General features: G+C 28.7%; 2 protein-coding genes across 5 annotated transcripts; one reads left to right on the top strand and one right to left on the bottom strand.

Annotated features, from left to right (window-relative positions):
• The first annotated feature begins 4,781 nt into the window (after positions 1 to 4,781).
• Positions 4,782 to 23,271, top strand: LOC134837398 (uncharacterized). 4 transcript variants are annotated; one of them, XM_063852771.1, is made up of 5 exons: positions 4,782 to 5,038; positions 5,718 to 6,040; positions 21,273 to 21,402; positions 22,114 to 22,256; positions 22,324 to 23,271. In XM_063852771.1, exons 2-5 carry the CDS (start codon positions 5,968 to 5,970, stop codon positions 22,761 to 22,763), a joined length of 786 nt encoding a protein of 261 aa, XP_063708841.1. In that variant the 5' UTR covers positions 4,782 to 5,038; positions 5,718 to 5,967; the 3' UTR covers positions 22,764 to 23,271. The 4 variants fall into 4 exon arrangements, with proteins under 4 accessions (XP_063708841.1, XP_063708840.1, XP_063708843.1 ...); XM_063852770.1 differs by having other exon boundaries at positions 4,782 to 5,044; XM_063852773.1 differs by having other exon boundaries at positions 4,814 to 4,877.
• On the bottom strand, positions 11,054 to 12,166 carry LOC134827107 (uncharacterized). Its single transcript, XM_063839660.1, has 2 exons — positions 11,849 to 12,166; positions 11,054 to 11,785 (listed from the first exon to the last, which is right to left on the bottom strand). The coding sequence occupies exons 1-2, from the start codon at positions 12,056 to 12,058 to the stop codon at positions 11,120 to 11,122; spliced, it is 876 nt and encodes a 291-aa protein (XP_063695730.1). The 5' UTR covers positions 12,059 to 12,166; the 3' UTR covers positions 11,054 to 11,119.
• Positions 23,272 to 24,811: the final 1,540 nt, after the last annotated feature.

Raw genomic sequence — 24,811 nt, 5'->3', positions numbered from 1 at the left:
TGAGAGCTTATTACGATAAATAAAAGTTTTTGTGCCCCATAAAACTTAATCTAATACGGCATTTTTTGTGCTTGATAAAATCTAAATGTGAGAGATATTTTAACACTTAATTTAAGGAAACACATTTGGAGCAGGATAACGTGTGGTTACACACAGTTTTTAGCTGCTTATCCTTTCTCGTGCTATTGTGCATACAGGAAAATTCGAAACAAAGTTTCTCTCCGCACCTACTACGAAGCACATATGCGAAAAAGTGTTGATAAAATGCGACCAAAGCTAAATGTTACACAAATGCTGTCTCTAATTGACAATTATGCAAATTAGTGCCAAGTGTAAAATGTGCATTTCTTTAGTCTTAAAATCGGATAAGAGTCGACGACGATGTCGAAAGTTTAAACACAGTGCATTGCCATTAACACCATGTGAAAGAGAGAGGGAAAAAAAGCTGGAGAATGAGAAAGACGAGTCATAATATGATTGGTAAGCACTTAGCATATTTTATGGGTTGTAATTTAACGACATTGACATGCAACATTTTTTGGTCGTCGTCGGGATTGCGATGAGACGACTTGTTATTGTCTTTGCAATTCTACTTATAGTTTGTCTGTTTACTAAACTCTATCGCTACCCCCATCGAATTAAAAGTTTTACAACTTTATTTACCTATTTAAGATATATTGCTACAAATTAAACTTTTTTTTTGCAATTCATTCCAAGTACATCTTGATAAAGAAAAAAAAGAAGTAGCTATCGTAGTTTGTTTGTTTATGTATTTATTGCTGCTGTTCTTTTTATTTATATTTTCATTTTAACAGGTACTTCAACTACTTTTTTTTCGTTGCTGTAATGATCGCAATGGTTTTGTTTCTATTTCTTTTTTTAGTACGTGGCTCGTTTCGCTATTGGCATCATCGTCATTGCACAACACTGATTGATATTTTCAGAAAACTTTTTCATGAAGCTGTCGAACACAATATTTTTCTTACAAGGAACGTTTTTTCGATGATTTCTCAAGACATCTACCCCAAATCTTCACCGTACTACAGAAGTTGGTAAAGAACTGTTGTACAAGCAAAGATCTGGCGAACTTGCCCATCTTTGAATTGATGTTAGATTTTTGATGATTTCTCAAGACATCTCCCCCAAATCTTCACCGTACTACAGAAGTTGGAATAGAACTGTTGTACAAGCGAGGATCTGGCGAACTTGCCTATCTTTGAATTGATTTTAGTTCCTGATGATTTCTCAAAGCATCTCCCCCAAATCTTCACCGTACTACAGAAGTTGGAATAGAACTGTTGTACAAGCGAGGATCTAGCGAACTTGCCTATCTTTGAATTGATTTTAGTTCCCCCAAATCTTCACGTACTACAGAAGTTGGAATCAAACTGTTGTACAAGCGAAGACAAGCGAGGATCTAGCGAACTTGCCTATCTTTGAATTGATGATACTTGCTGATGATTTCTCAAAGCATCTCCCCCAAATCTTCACCGTACTACAGAAGTTGGAATAGAACTGTTGTACAAGCGAGGATCTGGCGAACTTGCCTATCTTTGAATTGATGTTTGATGATACATGCTGATGATTTATCAAAGCATCTCCCCCAAATCTTCACCGTACTACAGAAGTTGGAAAGGAACTGTTGTACAAGCGAAGATCTAGCGAACTTGCCTATCTTTGAATTGATGATACTTCCTGATGATTTCTCAAGACATCTCCCCCAAATCTTCACCGTACTACAGAAGTACAAGCGAAGATCTTTGCCTATCTTTGAATTGATTTTAGTTCGATGATTTCTCAAAGCATCTCCCCCAAATCTTCACCGTACTACAGAAGTTGGAATAGAAACTGTTGTACAAGCGATGATTTCTCGAACTTGCCTATCTTTAAATCTTCACCGTACTACAGAAGTTGGAAAGGAACTGTTGTACAAGCGAGGATCTAGCGAACTTGCCTATCTTTGAATTGAAGCTTAATGATGATTTCTCAAGACATCTCCCCCAAATCTTCACCGTACTACAGAAGTTGGAAAGGAACTGTTGTACAAGCGATCTTGCCTATCTTTGATTTGATACTTCCTGATGATACTTTGAATTGATTTTAATTCTGATTTTCTCAAAGCATCTCCCCCAAATCTTCACCGTACTACAGAGTTGGAAAGGAACTGTTGTACAAGCGAAATCTTTGCCTATCTTTGAATTGATGTCTCCCCCAAATCTTCACCGTACTACAGAAATTGGAAAGGAACTGTTGTACAAGCGAGGATCTGGCGATTTTATTTCCCCCAAATCTTCACCGTACTACAGAAGTTGGAATAGAACTGTTGTACAAGCGAGGATCTGGCGAACTTGCCCATCTTTGAATTGATTTTAGTTCCTGATGATTTCTCAAAGCATCTCCCCCAAATCTTCACCGTACTACAGAAGTTGGAAAGGAACTGTTGTACAAGCGAAGATCTAGCGAACTTGCCTATCTTTGATTTTAGTTCATGATGATTTCTCAAAGCATCTCCCCCAAATCTTCACCGTACTACAGAAGTTGGAAAGGAACTGTTGTACAAGCGAGGATCTAGCGAACTTGCCTATCTTTGAATTTATTTTAGATTTTCGATGATTTCTCAAGACATCTCCCCCAAATCTTCACCGTACTACAGAAGTTGGAATGGAACTGTTGTACAAGCGAAGATCTAGCGAACTTGCCTATCTTTGAATTGATGTTTCATGATTCTTGCTGATGATTTCTCAAGACATCTCCCCCAAATCTTCACCGTACTACAGAAGTTGGTAAGGAACTGTTGTACAAGCGAGGATCTGGCGAACTTATCTTTCTATCAGTTGTTGATAGCATTGATTTCAAATGTTGACTGTGACATTTCCAGCAATTGTCAAAGTATTTAAACAACAATATTACTCATCATCCAACCCTTCTTCCAGACCATCCCCTCTTCCATATACCCTGTGTTCCACGTTCATCTACTCTATCGTCTACCTCGAATGCATCTCAATGAATCATCAGTCCATCACCTCCTCTTGTACTGTCTCTTAAACAAGAAACCAAAAACTGTTTATTGAATCTTCATGATTGAAGAAATTAACTCTTACAAAAGTTGTTCTTCTTATTCTTCGCTGACATTGCACTTTTTGCCGTTCTAAAAAAAAAGATAAAACCACTCGCTTGACTGAAAAAAGTGCAGATTTCCGTTGTTGTTTCATGGATATTCCTACCACCCTCAAGACTTTTTTTCCATAATTTTTTCTACATTATCTTGTTCTTTAGTTTTCCATCTCATTAATACACCATCTCATCTCTCGCACGTAAATAGTTGCCACGATAAGCAACGTGCGTTTCAACTGAATAAAAAAAAATGTTGAGCAATCATCGTTAACGAACAAAATGAAAATCTTCTTTCGAGTGTTTTTGTTTTAATCTTCACTCGGCAACTCCTTGTACATTATTATTTTGTGTTTTACCCCTTTTTTCTTCTTTTTCTTGAAGATTGATTAAAATTTTGAAAGTTTTCCATTAAAAGTGGAAATCTTTCTCTTTGGACACTCTTTAGTTTTATCGTCTGGTACGCATGTAATTATGTTGCAAAAGCAGACAGATGAGCACCGACTGCAGATGTAGATTAAGCGTGTTAATGCATTTTTATTTATAATTTGATAGAAAAAGAGATAAAAAGTTGCATTTTGCTACTAAGAATCACGCAGTGGCGACACTAAAGTTTTCATAGGAAGAAAAAAAATAATTTATTCAGTTAAAAAGTTGCTCATAAAAATTGATAGGGAACAATGATGATGTTGATTATAAATAAAAAATTGCTCTTAGCATTAATTAAAAGTAGAGTGTTATTTTTTTTTTGATAGTTTCGAAACAAAAACAAGGAAAATCTCAATATAAATTCATTGCTTCCACGAAAGGATGATGAATTAGTTGAGGAAAGATAAAAAAGCTTAATCAGTTTTTTCTTTTAAAAAAAATCATGAAATTAAAATGATTTTTTCTGTTCACCAACCACAGTATTGAGGTAAGCTTATTTTAAAATTATTATTTTTTATTCAATGGAAAAGTATTAAAATAAAAAATTCTCATGAAAGGAATTTTTTACTGTAAATTTGTAAATTTAATATGTATTTAAAAAATATTAATTAAAATGATTAGTTTTAATTATGAAAAAAGCCTGAGAAAAAAATGGCAAAAATTTTGTTAAAAAAATTAAGCGAAAAATAATTAAAAATTCATTTTGAAAATAATTAACTATTTTTGAATAATTAAATAAATTAAATATTTTTGAATAAATAAAAAAATTAAAATTTTTCATCTGAACCTCGATAAATTTTCTCCTTAAATTTTTTTTTACAAAACTTATTATTTTGACAAATTTTTATATCTTGCATTTCATGACTTCAAGCATAATTTAAAGACATTTCCGCGCAAAAAAAAAGTTGAAAAAGAAGAAGCTCCAGAAGACGTGTTCTTTAATAAAATTTATGTTTTTAATGCAGTCCAAAACCCAATTATGAGTCGTTAATTCTCATATAAAAAAAGAACAAAAAATGTTCCATTAAAAATATGTTGCTTACTACACTCGTATATTTTTTATCCAACAACATAAAACAATTGTACACGACAACGACGACGAAGCAAGACGTAGCTACGTTTAAAAAAATCGTATGGTATATCGCTATGCAGACCTACGCCAGAACATGTTTTAAAAATTGGCCGTTTATATTTTTCACACACAATCTGAACATTTTGCTTCAGTTCTGTTCGAATGTTCGTCGAGTTAACATCGTAGTAGTTGCTAAATAACAAAAAAATAAAAAAATAATATTAAAAAAGTTTCTCTCTTCTCTCTCGTCTCAACAACAAACACGGTACATATCGTATGATTTTGATATTTTAATTAATAGTCAAACACCGGTGATTCAATAATATTCATAATAATAACAATTACAGTCGTTACAAGATCCGTTATGTCATGTCTTGTGGATTAAATCATTGCAGCGCGTCATAATTTGTGCAAATAAAATAATTTGTAAATGTCGAGGAAAAAAATATGAAATAATTTACCGTAAATTTTATTTATTTGTGTGTCACACCTCCGCGCGCTCCTCTCACGTCAAGTGTTGAAGTGTTGATGATGCTGATAAAAACAATGCCTCACACACGCACTCGGTTTAACAAACACATGATTATCGCACTTTAACGCAAAGGCATGGTGCAAAGCAAAAGCAAAGTGAAATTGGATATAAACGAGAAATTAATTAATTTTTGCGGAATTGTACAACATTTGCATGCATTGCTTATTATTTTATTTTAATTGCAAAAGTTCAACATATTTTAATGTACTTGTACAGGATAATTGTGTGACAGCTTATTTTGTTTTAAACATACATATTATTTATATTATTTAACTACAAAAAAAAATATTTAAAAATCGGAAGAAGGAATTCGACCTCTGAATTTTTTGTTTGATTGGCGGAAAATTGATGAGTGACCACAAATAAATATATATGCAGTGAATATTATTTTTAATTGAATTAAATATATAAAATATTTTTTTCTCTTAAAAATAATGAAAAATAATTTTATTATATAACAGGATAATTTACAAAAAAAAAATTAAATAAATAAAAGTCGCAAAAAAACGTAAACAACGAAATTGGGTTAAAAGTATTTAAAAATAAATATTAATAATATTTATTAATATATAGTCATCAACATATATGTTGTGTGTTTTGTCTCCGGAATCGCGAGTGTTTTTCTCACAAACAACATTGTATAGACAAGTAACAGACAAACTTAAATAAAAAAATTTAATAAATAAACTGTGTCGCTGACTGTTGAAAAAAAAATTAAGTAATTTAATTTTAATTACAAACCCTACAAAAATATCATATAGTGAAGAACAACAACAAATAAAAAATAAGTAGCTTAAAATAAAAATATAAAACAACAACAACAATGATGAGCCCTTCTACGTTGCAAATAGTAATAAGTAATCGCCTATCCTTAATTATAACGTTGTTTATGACAGGTGAGTAATTTTTAACCGGATTTTCCCATATGATATAATTTTTTTGTTATTACATTATTGGAGTGAAGTTGCATTATTTTATAATGATAAAAAAATATTGAACGTTGAAAATTATTATCAAAGTATTGAGTTGGCGATAAGTCAAATAGTTGATTTTTGTGTGATTTTTAGTAAGAGTGAAATTTTGTCGGTTTGTCAGTCACTTCTAGAAATTTTTTAAAAGAAAATTCTTGATTTTAGAAAAATATTTAAAAATTATTTTTTATTTTATTTGTGATGGAAAATTATGAAAAAAAAATAAATTACTAATCTTTACGAAGTTGAGACTACTTTTAAAACATTAAATCAATTTAAATAATTTAATACTTTTAATACTTGTCTTGCCAATATTTGCCAAAAAATATGTTTTTTTACTTTGCTAAAATTAATAAACGAATTTTTTAATTTATAATATTTTATGAAAGAATTTTTTAATTTATAAAAAATTTTTTAAATAATTTTTTTAATCAAGAAAATTTATTTTATTTTTTACAAAAAATTTTTTTAAAAATAATTATTTATTTTTTAAAATTTAGAAAAATTAAATATTTATTTTTATTATTTTTAAATTTATTATTTATTTAAAACTAAAAATTTTTTTTTTGAATATTTTTTATTAACTTATTAAATTTATTAAAATTGAAATTAAAAAATAAATTTTTAACCACTAAAAATTCTTTTATTAATTTTTTTTTATTTTTTTCTTTTGATAAAAATAATAAATTTAAAATTAATAAAAAACGATTTTAAAATTTTTATTAATTTCTATTTTTTAAATATTTTATAATAAAATTTTTTAATTTAAATTAAAAAAAATTATAATAAAAAATAATTTCATTTTTTTAAATTTTTTTTTTAAATTTTGACTTTATTGGTTGAGTGCAAATAGTGCTAAAACGTCAAAATGATTGCCAAAAATTCCATTAGAGACACACCTCTCTTGTCACCAAGAAAGACTGCCTCAACCTCAACACACTCAAACAGCCTAAAAATAGACAGATATTTTTTTTGCTGCATTCTCGCATTGTCTAGACCAACGCATAGATGCAGAAACTTTAATATATATATTTTTATCTCACCTTGTGCTGAAAACTTACTTCTACATGCACGTCAAACTCATTTTCATTAACAAAACCAAAAGATAATTCATTCCAATTAAGAAAACATTGTTATGTATGAATATTGAATATGTATGTTGTGAGAGAATGTTAAACCAAAAAAAAAAGTGGAGAAACATGAAGAAAAAAGTTCTTGCACTCGTGTGACGTCTCTTGCGAGTAAACGACGACGACGGTGTTAATGATAGTAATAATAATGCCTAAAGAAACGTGTTTTTATTATCATTCAAAGGCAAATAAAATGACGTATTTGAAAGGTAAATTTATTCATTATTTGCACTTTACTTGTGCAAGTCGCAATATCGTACGACTATTTTGCAAGACGGCAGCGGCGACGGCACACGCGTCAGTCAATGAGTGAAGCTTGCACAATTTTCCACGGAATTAGATAACAAATAAACAACTGACGATCGAGTGACGTCGACCTTGCTATGTAGTTCACTCCTCTGTCATTATTAAATGAAACTAGAGATCATCCGATATTTGATTTATATGTGAAAATAAAAAAAAAATAAATTACTGCGTAGTTTCAGACTTCTTAATTAAACATTCATGCCTAATATAGACGAGTTTTTTATTCCGTTTGTACGAAACTAAAATGGCCTCGTTTAGCACGTCATTGTCGTACGATGCCGCGTTCCGAAGAAAAAGTAAGAAAACTCTTATCTCGCGGATGTTTCCTGAAGGTTAGGACAATATTTAGACAAGTGCTTAGAACAAATATTTTTTCTGATTCGGAATTACGTAAATTTGATTTATTCCTACGTCGCGCAATTGTTATTTGTTTGCCAATAAAAATATATTGTGGTGAAATATTATTACACAAAAATCGTAAAAATGAAATTTTAAGTAAGTCATGAGGTTTCTAATTAAATATTTAGTACAACCGACGAAAACGGAAGTCTTCACGTGGTTCATTGTGACAATTTTTTGATCCAGTGAATGATTTTGACGCCAAATTAACTTCTTTATTGTTTTTATGTGGTAATTTGTGTGCATCTTTTAGGTTTAAGTGATTTTTTATGCTAAAATTTTGAATTTTATTCAGTTTTAAAGTTATTTTTAGATTTAAGATTAAAATTTGGCAACCCTGGATTGTTATTATTTTGTTAGTTTTGATAATTTCTAACAATATTTTTGAGTAAAATTAAGTCTTATATTTTTTTTATAAAAACTTATAGAAAATTTTAAAAAATTTAAGAAAAATCATAAAAATTTAAAATACAGGGTTGCCAATAATTTTTTATTTTAAATCTTTTCAAATATTTTAAAGCGAAAGTTGATTTTCTCAATATTAAAAATGACTATCTTCTTAAAAATTCATTTAAATTACTTTCTTTTTCTTGTCAAGAGATTTATTTTTTTTATTTGCAAAATTAAGTCCAAATATATTTTTCTCATATTTTATTTAAAAAAAAACATATTTGAAGTCAATTTGAAAAAGTGAATCAAATAAATAATAATTTTGGTAATTTTTCGATCAAACTGCATTCAAACGACTTTTTATGCTTTATGCATGCTGCGATCAAATGCACTTGATTAAAAACCGGTTTCTCCCGGATGCCACAAATTCCTTTCTAACAAACTCTGTTAAAGTATAACATAAGTCATCCTTTCTTCATAAATAATTTCGAGCACAGATAAAAGAGTAAATAACGCGCTGACACGACCATAATCTTCATAATGAATCAAAATTAGCAAGACAAATAACTCGACTACCACCGTGTCGTTTTACACGAAGAGCTGTTAAATTAGTTTCTTTTTTTTCTTTTAACGACGGACAAAGGATCGTCATTAATGTTGTATAGTCTCTCATTATAATTTTATCAAAGGTAAAAAGACGAGTAAATTAGATTATTCTTTTTTTTCAACCCCACCGGCATTCACACAGATTTCCATCTTATCCTCTTTCTCTTGCAGTCGCTTTCCTAAGCATTTATTAAGAATTAACATTTTAATTCTAATTAACCCTAATTTTTATCGTTGTTAAGGAAGCATACGGAAGGTCCGTCAAAAGGACGTCAACGGCACACTTTTAACGACAGACGGCTCGAAGCAAGGCTTTAATTATTGTTATGATATAAATTTGGTTTTTTGTGCGTTTTTATTTTTAAAAAGTGCTTTGAGTGATTTTTGCTTAATTTAAAAAAAAATTAAAAAAATAAAAAAAATAAATAAAAAAAAATTAAAAACCTAAATAAATTAAAATTTAAATTTAAAAAAAAATTAAATTTTAATTTAGTTTTTTTTATTTAATAATTTAAATAATAAATAATTTAAATAAATAAATAATTTTTTATAATTTATAATTTTTGGAATAAATATTTTTTTTATTTTAAATTTAAAAAAATAATTGCTGTGCCTCTTAATGAAAATTAATTATTTTAAATTTTTGTTTAATTTTAAACAAAAAAAAAAATAAAATAAAAAAATAAATTTTTTTCTGAAACGATAAAAAGATAATGAAATTTTGAGTGCTCTAGCTTAACAACTACTTCAACTCTTGTTGGGATTTTTCTTATAATGAACGACATAAATTAATGAAAGATTTTTCTAAAATAAATAAATAAATAAAAAATAAAAAAAAAAAACTAAATAAATTTTTAAATTAAAAAAATATACTAACCAATGTTATTCTACTAATTAAAAAAGGAAATATTTTGAAAATAATTAAATTAAAATTTTTGAAAAATTAAAATAATTTATTAAAATTAATTTAATTAATTAAAAAATTAATTTAAAAAAAATCAAAAGCGAAAAATATTAAAATAATTATTTTAATTAAATAAATTAAAAATTTAGTAAAAAATTAAATACGCTCAAGCCAATTTTTCTCTCTATTATTCTTTCATATTTTTTTTCTATGACCAAATGCCCGCCATGCAAACGGGAAATAGCAAACAATAATTAACTTGTCACCAAAAAAATATTTTTTGTCCGCTAGTGGATTAATTTCTCGACAACAAAAGCCTTTTTTGTTAAATGTCGTTGCACTACACAATCATGGCTTCTGTTATCCGAAAGTGTAACGCACACCAAACGTTTAATTGTTTTATTGTTATTTTTTCCACTACTAATTAGATTAACATAAATTTTCAAACGAAGCCGTACTGATAGCAGTAATGGCAAATTGAAACGACCATCAATCAATAATAATGTTATGATAATTTTAATATTATTATTATTTATTATTACTAATAATAATGTCTCCAGTGTGTGTGTTGTAAAAGCCACAATTGTTGTAAAAAACCACACACAAGCAAAACAACGACGCGTCATGTAGCCAACTCATCACTATTTCTACGATAAAATAAAACGAGCGACGTAAGCGAAACAACAAAAAAAAAGTTGTTTACTATAAAAGTCACTGTCGACACAGCTGCACGATTGTACGCGGACAGACCCACATAATGTGATGTGCTCATTGGTTGACGCACCTCGGACGATATCTTGTCTCGTGATTTGTGTGGGAAATGTAGCTACGTCGTCTCAATTATATAAATAAATGAAATAATTTTTCGAGATCGGTTCGCAAAGTGTGTGATCATGCTTTAATTGATTGCCTTCGCGCTGTAAAGTTCAATGAATTTGATTGATTTTGCGTCTTTCGTACATCAGAAATAACTGTTGAACAATGAGAAGCCTTTCATCTTTTTCTCTCGGAATTTTATTTATAAACCTCTCTTTGTAATTTTTCTCTCAACACAACTGCAAATCGCTTAACGATCGTTACATTTCATTAAAATCAACATAAATTCGCAATTTTTTCTGAACCACTTTTAAACTGAAGCCACGTGCTTAGATTTTTACAATCAAGTACAAGGTCGTCGTTTAGAAAAAAAAGTAATAATTGACGTCTTTATTACTAAATTTATGATTATGGATTGATATTTGATTGTTTATGATCAAATTAAAAAGTGACCTAAAAATTTGGCAAATTTTCAAGATCATTCCAATCAAAAGGTTCTTTCGCTATTGTTTTTATCCAATGACAGCAATCGATGATTTCAAATCCCAGAGCTTGAAAAGTTCTTTTTGAGGCTTCGTTACTGTCAGCTACTAATGCCATGACATCTGAACCATTTTTGCCGAGTTCCTTACAAAGAGCTTTTGTCACTAATTTTCCGAAACCTTTTTTTCTGAAAGATTCTTTGACTTGTAAGGCTCCGAGGACGCCTGATTGGAATCGGAAACACCAAGCAATTAATTCGTCGCCAATAAAAACTCCCATCGTTGGATTCAGATCGATCAAGCGTTTCAAATAGAAAAGGGATCCGTCATGTTTATACGCCCAGAGGTCGTTTGCTGTCTTTGCGTGCTCCAAAGTTGATAAAGGACGAATTTCAAAGCCTTCTGGAATATCTAAATGAAATTCGGTAGCTTTTTCCTTCGGCAGGAAATGAACAAAATTTTCACTATCATACTCGATCTCAAGTTTTTTCTCTTTTATGACCTCCAGAACTGCTGGCAAAAACTTTTTTCGAAATGCACTAACGATAAATCCCTTTTTCCAATCCAACAATCTTAATAATTTCGTTAATCTCTCATTTGTTTCCTCTAATGTATAAATAAAAAGTTGATATCTGTCCTAAAAAAAATTTAAAAATTACGAAATTTTTTGAATAATTTTAAATTTGAAAAAAAAACTTACAACGACAACAAAGGTTCCATCACTAAAGTCTCCATTTAGCGTCAAAAGTTTTACATTTTTCATGTAAAAATCACTTTTAAGCCATTTTATGTAATCATCCACAATGAAATATCCAATTTGATTTTCAGGCCAATCGCGCGTGAACAATTCACGCAATTTTGGCCAGAAATTCGGCGTTAATGCCTCGATGCGGTCATTTTTTACCTCCATCAAAGCTTTGCCTGGGCTCGTACAATGCACCGAAAAAAAATTTTTGAAAAAAAATTAAATTAATTTTTTAATATGCAAAAATATTTTTCGTCGTTGTTGAGCAAGATAGTGAACAGACGATGTAAAGAGGACAACTGATTTATTAAAATTTTTAATTTTTCAGCGAATTTTTGCCTTTCTTTTGTCTCGGCGAATTTTGTTATCTTATCAAAAGTGAATGACGTGTCGCGTCATGTAAAATGCTGGTTTTTACGTTGAATTCATGCGAAAACATTTCAATAAAATAATGGTTTTATGACGTTTTTTCCTGTGGTTGGAAAGGAAATTAATTTTACAATCGAAAAAAATATTGAGTTTTTTTTTTATAAAAATATAACTGTTTAAAATTTAAAAAAATATATATTTTTTATTCTTTTCTGAAGTATTGTTAAAACAAATTTTTCTTAAATGCATTTCTTGTCACTTAACGTCTGATCACGTCATTTCAGACCAACCACAGTGATAAAAAATTTGAATGAAAGAAGCTTAATTGCGTACCAAGAAAGAACCTGCTCTGGGAATTACGCCACGAAACGGAACGAATGACCGACACAAATAGATAAAAAAAATAAAAATATTAAAAATACCAACATTCTAGTTTACGCAAACCTGTTTCATGCAGGAAAAAGATATTATTCCTCTCACTCCATTTACCTAACCGGCTCTTTATTAATGAAATTCGCAACAAAAAAAAATCAATTCGTCGCAAAAAAATAATAACAAAAATTGATTGAGCTTTTCCATTTGTATTAACTTCGGAACGAAAATTACTCCGAAAATTGATATGGTTTACCGTTTCCTGTTACATCAATTACAGACGCGCGACATGCGACCCATTAACGAACCATCATCAAGCAAAAAAAAAATCAGGATTTCAGTGGATCGAATGTCACACTTTTTAGTTGATCACCGATAATAATAACATTAAACATCACGAATCACGACAGACAGGTCGCCGTCTGAGATGAAACTTGTTATTTTAGATAACACACATCCAGACAGTCGGAGAGTGAGAGGGAAAGATAAAGGCAGAGAGAGAAATGTTTCAAAAAAACCAAAAAAAAAAACGACCAAAAAAGTCAGCAACAGATTATTCAATTATTTTATTATGTTATATTTGTTAAAACACGAGAGGCAGTCGGAAAAAATGGGACAAATACGCGAAAAAAATGTGGGATGCCAAAAACATTGGCAGCCTTAAAGCAACGTGTCAGGCATTCATAAATTTTTATGTATTTTTTGCGATATTTTGTGTATACTTAGTTGGACAATCGTCATTGAAATGTGCGACTGGCATGTCTAAGGAAATGTCGTTTTCGTTCTTATCTCTTGTTTGCTGATGGAATATGTACCTGAACTGTCAAAAATTGTGTTTCGCAATCAATCATTTTAAGCGAGACTCAAAGTAAAGTTAAAATTTAGAAAGTTTTGAAAAATTATTCTGTTTGATTTAAGTTGTTGTTTTTGTTGTTGTAGCGGTAAGTCAAGCAGTTGACTCTTCCAGTTCGAGTCCCAAGAATTTTGCCACTTCCAAAGGATTTTGCCATAGGTCAATGGCAGGCAGGTCCGTTGGATTTTCTTGACAATTGAACAGGTGGGGTACGTCATGCGACGTTTCGCCGCACAAGTCGCATTTGTCTTCAATCGATGCGGTGCATATAGTTGTTGGTTAGTAGCCTTTTTTCTTCGTTTGCAACTTTCGGAGGTTTCTCGTTCAGGACCTTGTTCAATGATGCTGAATTGAGTGCTTCAGTTACTGAGTTGGTGTGGACATCCGTTATTTTTGCACGACACATTTCTTCGTCGATCAGGCAATTTGTCTCCATTCTTGGTTCCAACTGCGGGAGGAGACTCCTTGCGGATTTACGGATCTTGTGCTTATCTATCCTTACGCTGACCCAAGTTATATTTTTGGATTGATTTTATTCTTTTTCTGCCACATTCATAATATGGCATCCATATGATGCTACCGTAATCTATTATCGAAAGTACTAATGATGAGAAGAGCATTTTCATCGTATTCACATTGCGAAATTCTTTCTCAAAACGTTTGATTATTCCTAAGATTGAATTTAACTTTGCAACGGTTACGTCGAGATTGACTCCTTCGATGACTTGCAAAACATTTATTGTATCCAAAATTTACTTCTTGTTGCTTTTTCCTTTATTAAAGTTTTTAAAAATTTTTCCCATGTTTGTACAAGTAAAAACATTTTTTTTAAATTGATCACATATAATTTAGTGATTTATCATGTTTCAGTCAATCTGTTGCATGATGTCGAATAATGTTACTACATTGTCACATTTTATGTTGGCACAGGCAAAATCCCTCGAAAAAATAATTGATGATTGATTTTCTCTAATTGTTTCAGTCATCCGATAAAATCTGGTTCGTTTCAAAAAATTTGCAGGAAAAACTTTTTGGCGAGAAATAACTCACAAGTGGCGAACCAATGAAATGCATTCTGTTGGAACATTAGCCGCCAGCTCTTTAAATGCAATTAAACGAACACAACACTGATTACAAAGTTACGGGACGAGAAAAATAACCATTATTTGATGCGGTTTATTGTGTGCAGGGCGCATTTTCCGAAAAGTATGTCTGTGGACGAGAAAAAAAATTAATAAATCTCAACTTTTACCATTAACATCCCTGCGAATTCCCTGTGTGGCAGCCAGCATACAGCAGAAGAAGAAGATACTTCGCATAGCTACGTTAAATGCAAAAATTGTGGCAAAAACTAATTGTTTTAATCCATTGCTTTACCATTTGCACCAAAGTATTTCTTTTTTTTTGTATTCACGTACAGTGGAACCACGGAATTTGTTTCTGTCTACACGAAATGAAAAGCAGCAACAACAAAAACGGCAGCAGCGATGATTACATGCACTACAATAAAGGATTTTGTTTTAAAAATTAGGGTACTTATAGTAAGGTGTGCGCAAAACGAAAAGGAAAACAGGAAAAAACCGAAGAAATTAATTTGTAAAAGTAATAAAAAATGTGGGGGAAACAGAAAAAAGTTGCCGGTGTTGAAATGTTGATAATAATTACACACGAGACATTTCTATTTTTGACAAAAATTCTTTTGAGGTTATTTGGTTTACTGTTTGAGGTTGATCTTCGAAAAAAATTAAATATATAGAAATTCGTCAGTTTACGAAAAAAAAAAATTTTTTTTTTAAATTTTTTAAAATAAGTTTTGTTTATAATTACGAATTTTATTAAACTTTTGAATATTTTTTCAAAATTGATTAAAAATATTTTTTATTTATCAAGTGTTTAGAATAATTTCGAAAATATTCAATTTTTTTAAAAATTTTTTCTAAATTTATTTTGAATGTTTTCAAAAATTAATAAATATTTGAAGAATAATATCAAAGATTTTAAAATTTTCAAAAAATATTTTCGAAAATGTTTAATTTTTTTTTGAAAATTCTGTAAATTATTTTTTTAAAGAACTTTTAAAATTTAGTTTAAAAATTTATTTTTAAAAAATTTTTCAAGTTTTTCAAAAAAACTTTCAATTTTCGATTTTTCAAAAAATATCGTTTTGAAAAAATTTAAAATGTATTTCTTTTGAATTTTTTCACATTTTCATTTTTTTTTACTTAAATTACCTTTCATAACTTTTAGCTCAAACATTTTATGAAAATTATTATTTTTAAACTGTTCTTATCTTTCCTGCCTTTTTCTTGTCAATTACAACTTTTGATACAATTTGTCAAAAATTGTTTGCATTTACCAGATTTTAATTACATCAACGCTTCCACGCTTATCGTTTACAGTTCTTGCCTTTTTTGTTATTTACAAAGTGCATACACAAACACAAGGATCGAGATAATTTTCTTCACTTTTTCGTCGTCGTCGTTGTCTTGGTTGTAGTATTTATTTAATTCTTTACTTTTGTCGTCGTCATCTTTCATTGCCTCTAAGCACTTTTCTTGGATGTTTTTAAGAATTGCAAATAAAAGAGTAAAAACTTACCCCAACAACTTTCCTTTAAAACATTATAAATGGAATGAAAAATTCTCCTTGTACAGTGTTTTAACATTTAGTTGCGTTTTTTCGTCTTCTTCTCCGCTTTTTTTTTCGACTTGTCTCGCACACAAAAGAAAAGTATGATTACGCTATGACCTTTTTCCATAAAATAAAGTAATCTTGGCATTTTTAGCCCAGTGCCTTCGTCGTCGTCGACGTCGTTTTGCGACAAAAAGTCTTGTGTTCGCGCGATATTGCCGAAGACATAAAGCAAAAGAAGACAAAGTGTAGTTGAAAGTTTGAATTGAATTAATAGAAACTCTGACGATACTTACTCTTGTACTTGCAACAAAAAGGGGACGAAGATAAACTCTCTTGTTCTCGTTTCATGTTGGGCTTCATATCGCTCTTTTGACTTTGATGGGCCATTGTCGAGTGCATCCTTTTGTCTCGCTTATCACCTCATTCAATTAAAATACTTCATTTTCTCCGTCGTTTGACTCTTTTTGACCACAGAACGGAACGCAAGCGGCAAAAAAGTGAAATAAAACATTCATCATACAACTTCCAAACTGCATTATCCTTATTTATATAAATTTTCACACAAAATCTGCACTCGCTATTTTTTTTACACGCAGTTAAAGTTAAAATAATATACAAACTTTTTATTAGATGCATGCGGATTTTTGCCATTTTTTTGCACAAAAATTATGATTATCATAATAATAAAATGCATTAAGTTAAATTATTATTGTTCTGGCGTGGTGGCAGCGACAGAGCGAGAAAAGACGAAGAACGGAAAAATAAAATATGTTTTACGTGAATTTTTTTCAGTGACAATTTTTCTTGGACAAGAATTTTTGTCGCCTCTTTTGATGACAATCTAACACATTTTCCCAGCAATAATTATTTCCTCACATTTTTCCACATTTACAGCGGGAGAAAAACAGTTTACAGTTGAAAAAATTTTTTATATGTAATTTGATGAAGAAAATTACTATCATGATGCTCACTTTCTACTTTTTCTATAAAAAAAATTTTGTTGTTGTTGTACATTGTTCTGCCCGTTTGCTTTGGTCAAGTCTCCTGAATTACATTTTTTTCTGTGTGCTGTTGAAATGTATAATTGGGTGTACCTAACAAGCAACGATAATAATAATGATGAGACGGAGTTTCGGACAGACATTCTTCGCTCTTTCATGTTGTGCTGAGCCTTTGACGTAGAGTGAGGTGTTAACTACAAAGAAAAAATAAAGAAAAAAAAATAAGCGGAAATATTTTGTCTGTTCATTTGAAGGAAATGAGCGGGTTGTCAGCGGAGAGATACAAGAAAATTACCAACAATTTTTTTTTCTTTGCTCGGAATGATGGGCGAAAATAAGGAAACAGTTAAATTATATCTGATGTTGTTAAACTAATTAGTTTTTATTTTTCGTTCATTTTTTTTTGTTGGTTTCATAGTTCGTGCGATAAAATTTCAGTGAAATTAAAGAAATGGAAAGGATAGAATGAATTTTTAATATGACATGAGAAAGCAAAGGATTTTTTTTGTTTTGTTTTTTTTTTTTGTGAGAGACAGAAGGATAATTTGAATATCCATTAGGGTCATTAAGAATTCATTTTTCTCGAGAAGATCGAATTTTTGTGATTTTTTAATCTGTCTGGGTATAATTAGTGTTTAGACATTTTTTCGACAGCATTTTTATTGGTCCTAAAATTTTTTTATTGATTTTAGTTTATTAACCAAAAAAGTTTGTATGACACGAAAAAATTTTGGAATATTTTTTTAAATAAAAAAATAATAAAATTTAAATATTTTTTTAATTATAAAAATAATTTAATTTAAATTATTAATTTATTCAAAAATTTTACTTTAAATATAAAACTTTTTAAATAATTTTTTAATTAAAATAATATTTTTTTAATAAATATTTTAAAAAATTAACGAAAAAAATTAAAATTCTTTTTTTTTACCGCATTTTGAAGCTTAAACTCAATTTGTTTAATTAAAAAAAATATTGACTTTAATTTAATTTAAAAAATTAAATTTTTTATTAAATATAATATTTTGATATCAATTAAAGTAGATCGAAAATTTATAAAATTAAAGCTGAATTATTGTAAAAAGTTTAATTCTTTTCAAATATGTATTTATCAAAATTTATCAAAAACTTTTTTTTTATTATTTTTAATCAAGAAAAATAAAATTATAAAATTTTAATATAAATTAAATTAATAAATAATTTTTATTTTAATTTATTTTTAATTAATAATTTAATAAATATAATAATTTAAATATAAATTAAAAACTTTTAATTTTAAAATTATTTTTTTTCTATGTAAAGATTCATCTTAAAGGAAACTTTAATAATGTATAAGCTTTTTTGAAAAATTTTCTTTGATAGAAACTCGTTCTAAACATTTTTCTTTGTAACTTTAATCCACAAACGAATTAAAGCCAAATTCCCGTTAATCCACTACCTCATGTCACAGTCCATTAAACTGAAAAATCATTCCGCTCAATTTTCCGCACTTACTTTAAACTGCAAATAACCCAACTCTTTTCCACATACACACGAAAGAGACAAAATCTCAATGACCATCAACAACACTAATGCATTAATGATGCTTACTTTTGCGTTTTTCGGTGTGTTGTATTATCTGTGCCATGTTTAAAAAGTAACTACAGAGAATTTATTTCCTTTTTTTCCCAAACACACATTTTCTACTTTTATTTCATATAATTACAGCAAAAGGCATTGAAAGTTACCTTTTTTCCTGTAGTTGTTTTCGTTGTCGTCGTCGTCGTACGTTTTTAAAGCAAAATAAAATCATAAAAAATGTAAAAATCCTTTAATTAGTATTTAAAATGTGAGAAAGAGAGAGATAGAACAAACGAAAAAAAAATTGACGATGACGACGAAAATGGTAATTAAAATAATGGATGAGGGAGTTGCGTTTTTACGGCTTTTTTCACTTCATTTTTTTTTTAGTTTGTTCTAACACTTTCATGGAAACCACTCACCGACGACGACGACACACCGAGATAAGTGCCTTTCTACCTAAATTCAATATCTCGGAGACCAGCATGAATTTAACGAACGCACACACGATGAAAGGGTTTTCAAAGGCGCAAAAGCTTTTATTGTTCTAATCCGGCAGCGTGATGTGTTGGCATGCACGTGGTTGAACGTTGAGGTGAACGATGGACGGAGAGAGAAAAAAAAACGTTAAATCGCCGAGGTGATAAAACATTTTAGCCTTGTCTTCACTTTTTTTTCTGAGTGAGTGAAAACTATGTTATGGGCAATATCCTGGCTAAAATGTTTGAAAAAAAAAATAATGAGCCATGTACTTTTTTTTTGGTTTGGCTAGACTATGTGGAAAAAAATTAAAATGATGACGGCGGCATTAGTATGCAACTATGATCTATAATTAAACGTTGAAAGCTCATAAAATTTACACCTTGTATGTAACGAAATTGCACCCGTATCGTAATTTTTAGCAATTAAATTGAGCTATGAATTTGTATGAAGAAAAGGGATATCGGAGGATGTCACTCTGTGGTCCGAGAATGGTTGAATTTTTAGAAAAAATTAAAAATCCAAGATATCTTGAGCAATATCCTTCAGTTCTTTGATATTCCATATTAAGGAATAAGATATTTTTTTTCGGTGTCCAAATTTATTTTCCAAACTATCTAGAATTTTAATTTTATAATAAAAAATTATTACCTAGTAACACAAAAAAAAAATTATTCAAAAATAAAAAAAAAAAAATATTTTTTTAAAAATTAATTATTTAAATATAAATTTAATTTAAATAATTTTTAATTTAAATTATTTTTTTTTTTTTTTTTAAATTAATTTAATTTTATTTAAATAATTTTTTAAAATAATTTAATTTAATTTAAATAATTTGATAAAATAATTAATTAATTTAATAATATATTTTAAAATTATTTATTTTTATATTTCAAAAATTTGTTTGAAATGAATGAAATGGATGAAGAAAAAATTGAACAAGTTGAAAATTAAAATTAAAAAAAGTTGAAAATTTTCGTAATTTTTATTTAATTTAATAACATATTTCATAAAAAATCACAAAAACTTCATTTTCTTCATCTGGACGAAAATTTTGAATTCTTTTAAATTATAAAAAGTTTGTGTTTTATTTTATTTAATCATTTTTAAAAATATTTATTGAAGTGTAAAAAAAATGTTTTATTCAAGTAGGATAAAATAGTTAAAAAATAACCTACTTTTCAGCCACCGAGAACTTCAACCCGATTAAAATTTTAAAAATATTTTAAAAACGCATGTTAACCAAAAAAAAGTATTTGAGATCCACTTGACGTTGCAGCTCTTCGTTTAATTATTTTTTTGGTTTCAATAGCTCTTCACAAACTCATTTTTACATCAAGCGTCACGCGAATAAAAATGAAAGTCCTTGAAATGCACGATTTTTCGTTAAAAAACGATTTATCAAGCACAAAATCATCAAAATCACTCAAAATCGTGACAAATGTAACATCAAAACAACCCATATGATTCATCACTCATTCAAACTTTTTTACGTTGTTTTATGTTTACTAGCAACTCTAGTAGGAATACGAAGCGTCAAGCAAAAAAAAGTCGTCTTCATAATTAAGATTGATTGACATTTAGTTGCATTTCTAAATCAAAAAATCTTTTTCATCCATTATCTTGTTTTTAACTCGTTCGTTCGTTCTTTATTATTTTTTTTTATTTTTCGTTGTGCGTGTATTTTTATGTGTGTGACAGTATGTGTGTAATTTAATAAATTATAAATATTGATTCATGCCAGCTCACGAGACGACTGTCAATTAAGTCGTGAAGCCTTTCGTGGGTGTGTGTTTGACTCATTCCCTGCGACTCTCGGCGGATTCCTGAATGAGTTTATAAATTTAATTTCGCTTTTTTCGCATCACTTTGATTCAATAAATATCAATTAATCTTGTTCTCACTCCGCTTCTCGGCTTCTTTTCTCTCAATTTTACAATGGCGAATGGTGATTTATGTTTGTGTGCGCAATCGAGAGAACTTCACACGCCGAAAGGTCAGTTCATGGCAGTTTATCATGATAAATGTTATTATAAACTAGAGACAGGCGAAAAATTGAGAAAAATGATGTTTCGGTGGATTAATGAATGGTTTTTCTTTTATTTTTCAGTCAATTACAGTTTTGCGGAGCAATGTGGCCAAGAAGAGTTAGCAAAGTGTGCGAGTTCGCTGGAGAAGCTGCAGTCAACGTCAGACTTGTCCATTGCTAAAAGTAAAGAGGAGTTGGATTTGTTGTGTCCGTAAGTAGATTTTTTTAAAATTTAATGTTGCTTTAAAAATATTATTAAAAATAAAAAAAAATATTAATTTAAAAAAAAAATTAAAATTATCTTACTAAAAAATAAATAAAAAAAATAAATGAAAATTAATAAAAATAATAAAGTTTATTAAAAGTTCATTTAAAATTAAAAAAAAAAATTAATTTATTTAAATTTAATTTTAATTCCTTTTTTATTTTTAAATTTAATGTAATTTGAAATTTTTCAATTTTTATCCAAATATTAAATTAAATTAAAAATAATTAAATTTTTCTTAATCATACTTAATATATAGATAAAAGTTTTAATTTTATTAACTTTTTCTTCAAATATTGCAAGATATGAGAAAATCCAATTTAAAAACAGATAAATTGACACTAACATTTTTAATATGTTTTTTTATGGAAAATTTTAAATTATTTTTCTTAGCTTGGAGATAAAAATAATTTTTTGATCATAAAAAATATTTTGAGATCTCAAATTAAGATCATCATTAGAATTTATTGAAATTGAATTTTTAAAATATTATTATTTTTTTTTTTTAATTTTTTTTTGAATTTATTTTGAATAAATCGAGATCCGATCGCTCAAAGTTGACATACAAAATTCCTAAAAAAATAAGTTAATAGAGAAATTTGTCAATTTTTGTACTTACTTCACCCAAAACCTTATTTTAAAACCATTTTATTTCAGCGACTTAACTCAAGGTCTCCATTGTATACGAAGCTACACAAGACGCTGCATGACGCTGTCCCAACGAGATCACTTCAACAAATTGTACCACGGAACAGCTCAAGTTATCAAAGATTTGTGCAACAGTGGTCAATATCAAGACGGTTCGTCCTCCTAAAACACAAAATTTCCGTATTTTACCAAATTTTTTTCAATTTTCTTAATTTTCAGAATTCCTCCGTCACTCACCATGTCTCGATCGCGTTCGCAACAGTTACGAAATATGTGCGCGCCAATACCAAAACACCATGGCACTCATCAGTCAAGGCGGTGCCGAAGAAAATCCTCATCCCCAAAGCCAAGATCACCATCAAATGCGCAACAACACACGCAACGAAGCCGAAGACGTTCGAAATATTTGTTGCTCCTTCCGACAATACCTCGATTGTTCACAGCATGCAGCTCGTAGGGAGTGTGGCGAGAGCACAGGACGCTTCATTCGCGAATTTCTCGATCGCATGGGCAATTCCCTCATAAAAATGTACTGCACGGAATATCAGTTGGGAACGGAAAAGTGTTACGGTTACTCGGCAGCTGGACAAAGCTCAAGTGTGAGTTTATTTGTGACACTGACGACACTTTTGATCAGCACATTCTCGTTCATGAGATAAAAAGACTTTCTTTTTTTTGTTAAGTAAAGATAAAATAATTGATTAATTGATAGGACGATTGTTTAAAGATGTAATAATTGATAAATAATTATTGAATAATTGTAAAGCAGACGTTGTTAAGTAAGATAATTTATTTAGTATTAGAGAAAGACGCAAAAAAAAGAGATTAAAATTTGTCATTAATTAATTCGAGAGCAATACCCGATTCCATCCACTACTTTTACTGAGTGTATAGTTGCAATTTTATGTTCGCATAATTTCTAATTAAGCACAGTAAATCCGTTCCATTATCGTTAAAAATTATATAGAGGAAATGTTCGTTTAAATTGTGAACAAAAATTAATCTAAAGCTTATGTAAATTTATTAGACATAGTTTTGTTGAAGATTTTCAGCGCTACGATTCTCGAACGAAAATTGATCAGAACCCAATTTTTTTTTTCAACAAAACTGATGAAAAATTGAATAAAATTGTATATTATGTAACGTAGTTAAAAAATATTTGTTAAGAAACACAAAAAAAAAAATATTTAAAAAAAATATAAGTGTAAGTTCAAATTCTATTTTAGAAGTGAAATTCGTCGTTATAAAAAATCGAAGCACATGAGTTTAAGAAAATTTTCATGACGATAAATTTTGTTTCTAAAATAGCATTTAAATTAACACTTTGGTCGCTTTAAATTGATTTTAAACTTTTTGTCCCTTATCATTCTTGAAAACTTTAATTTAAAATTATTAAAAAAATAAGTTTTAAAAAAAAAAAAAATACTTTGAAATTATTTTTTTTATATTATCAAAAAATTTTTAAAATTTTATTTCGAATAATTTTTGTATTTTATTTGTAATTACCAAAAATGTTTTTTTTTTAATTTAAAATTTATTTTTTTAATATTCTCAAATAAAATGTTCGAAAATTTTTGAAAGTCAGAAAATTTTTATTTTTTTAAATTTTATTTTTTTTTATTAATTTTTTACTGAAAAAAAAAATTGGGACAAAAAATTTGAAATTGATTTGGAACGACCTTACAATTAAATTAAAATTATAATTTAACATTTAGACACAATTGAAACCTATTAAAAGTATAAGTAGACGATGGCAAGTATAAACTAGTTATTACTATATTAAAGATGAATTAATCGAAAAATAAAAGTTAAAAACATAAAAATTGTTTTTTTTCCTCGAAATTTCATGACCTACCTCACTAAATTAAAATTCCTTCAAATTTTACGACATTTACAACAAATTTTCAATCAGATAACCTCCAGCTACAAAATGTCTCTTTGTACTTATTTGCAACAAACTTGAGAAAAAAAAGTCATAAAAATCAGAGCGAACAACATCATGTGACCAACTAGACCAACTACCAGTTTACAAGCAATTTGTACTTATTTTTATTCAAGTAATTCAACAAAAGTTGTTTGTTGGCGAACATTTTTGTTCATTTTTTTTATATATCTGTCACGCGATGATTTACAACGAATAACACTAAAAATTGAACTGTGGGTGAGTTTTACTGACTTTTCGTTTTTACATTGACCCCCGTACGTGTGCATGGAAAAACACTTATCCGACGAAAATATCTCAAGTCATATATTTATATTTTATGTTTTAGGTTCGGCGAAAAGGCAATAAAAATTTATTAATAACCAGGTATTGTAATTTTTATTGCAAGAGTCGCGAAACGATAAATTTGTTATCCTGCAAAATAAATCATTGCATTCCGTTTAACATTATGTGCGAGGAATTTCATGAATTCAACATGAATTAGTAACGAAAATTGTACGAAATTATAATTTTTGAAGCAAAAATAGCTGAAAATGTGATGAAAATTCCTTTCACTTATTTCAAAAATTTTTCTCTTTAAATTTAATTAAATTTAAAAATTATTTTTATTATTTTATCGAATAAGTTTCTCTTAAATTTTAATTTAATTAATTTTTTTGGATTATATGAAAAAAATTAATTTAAAAAATCCTGTCAAAAGTAAAAATTAGGAAAAAAATTTTTTTTTCTAAATTTTTCAAAGTCGAATAAGGGTCAAAAACTCAA

Source organism: Culicoides brevitarsis, chromosome 1 (assembly GCF_036172545.1).
Source record: "Culicoides brevitarsis isolate CSIRO-B50_1 chromosome 1, AGI_CSIRO_Cbre_v1, whole genome shotgun sequence".
NCBI classification, from domain to species: Eukaryota; Metazoa; Arthropoda; class Insecta; order Diptera; family Ceratopogonidae; genus Culicoides; species Culicoides brevitarsis.
Note: the sequence above shows the minus strand (reverse complement) of the source record. Positions and strands in the feature narration are given on the sequence as shown.

Excerpts from the sequence above, each read along its gene's own strand:
- LOC134837398 (XM_063852771.1), top strand. The coding sequence starts at position 5,968 with ATGATGAGCCCTTCTACGTTGCAAATAGTAATAAGTAATCGCCTATCC. Across the intron at positions 6,041-21,272 it reads TATAACGTTGTTTATGACAG|TCAATTACAGTTTTGCGGAG; the intron begins GTGAGTAATTTT and ends TTTATTTTTCAG. Across the intron at positions 21,403-22,113 it reads GAGTTGGATTTGTTGTGTCC|CGACTTAACTCAAGGTCTCC; the intron begins GTAAGTAGATTT and ends ATTTTATTTCAG.
- LOC134827107 (XM_063839660.1), bottom strand. The coding sequence starts at position 12,058 with ATGGAGGTAAAAAATGACCGCATCGAGGCATTAACGCCGAATTTCTGG. Across the intron at positions 11,786-11,848 it reads ATGGAACCTTTGTTGTCGTT|GACAGATATCAACTTTTTAT; the intron begins GTAAGTTTTTTT and ends AATTTTTTTTAG.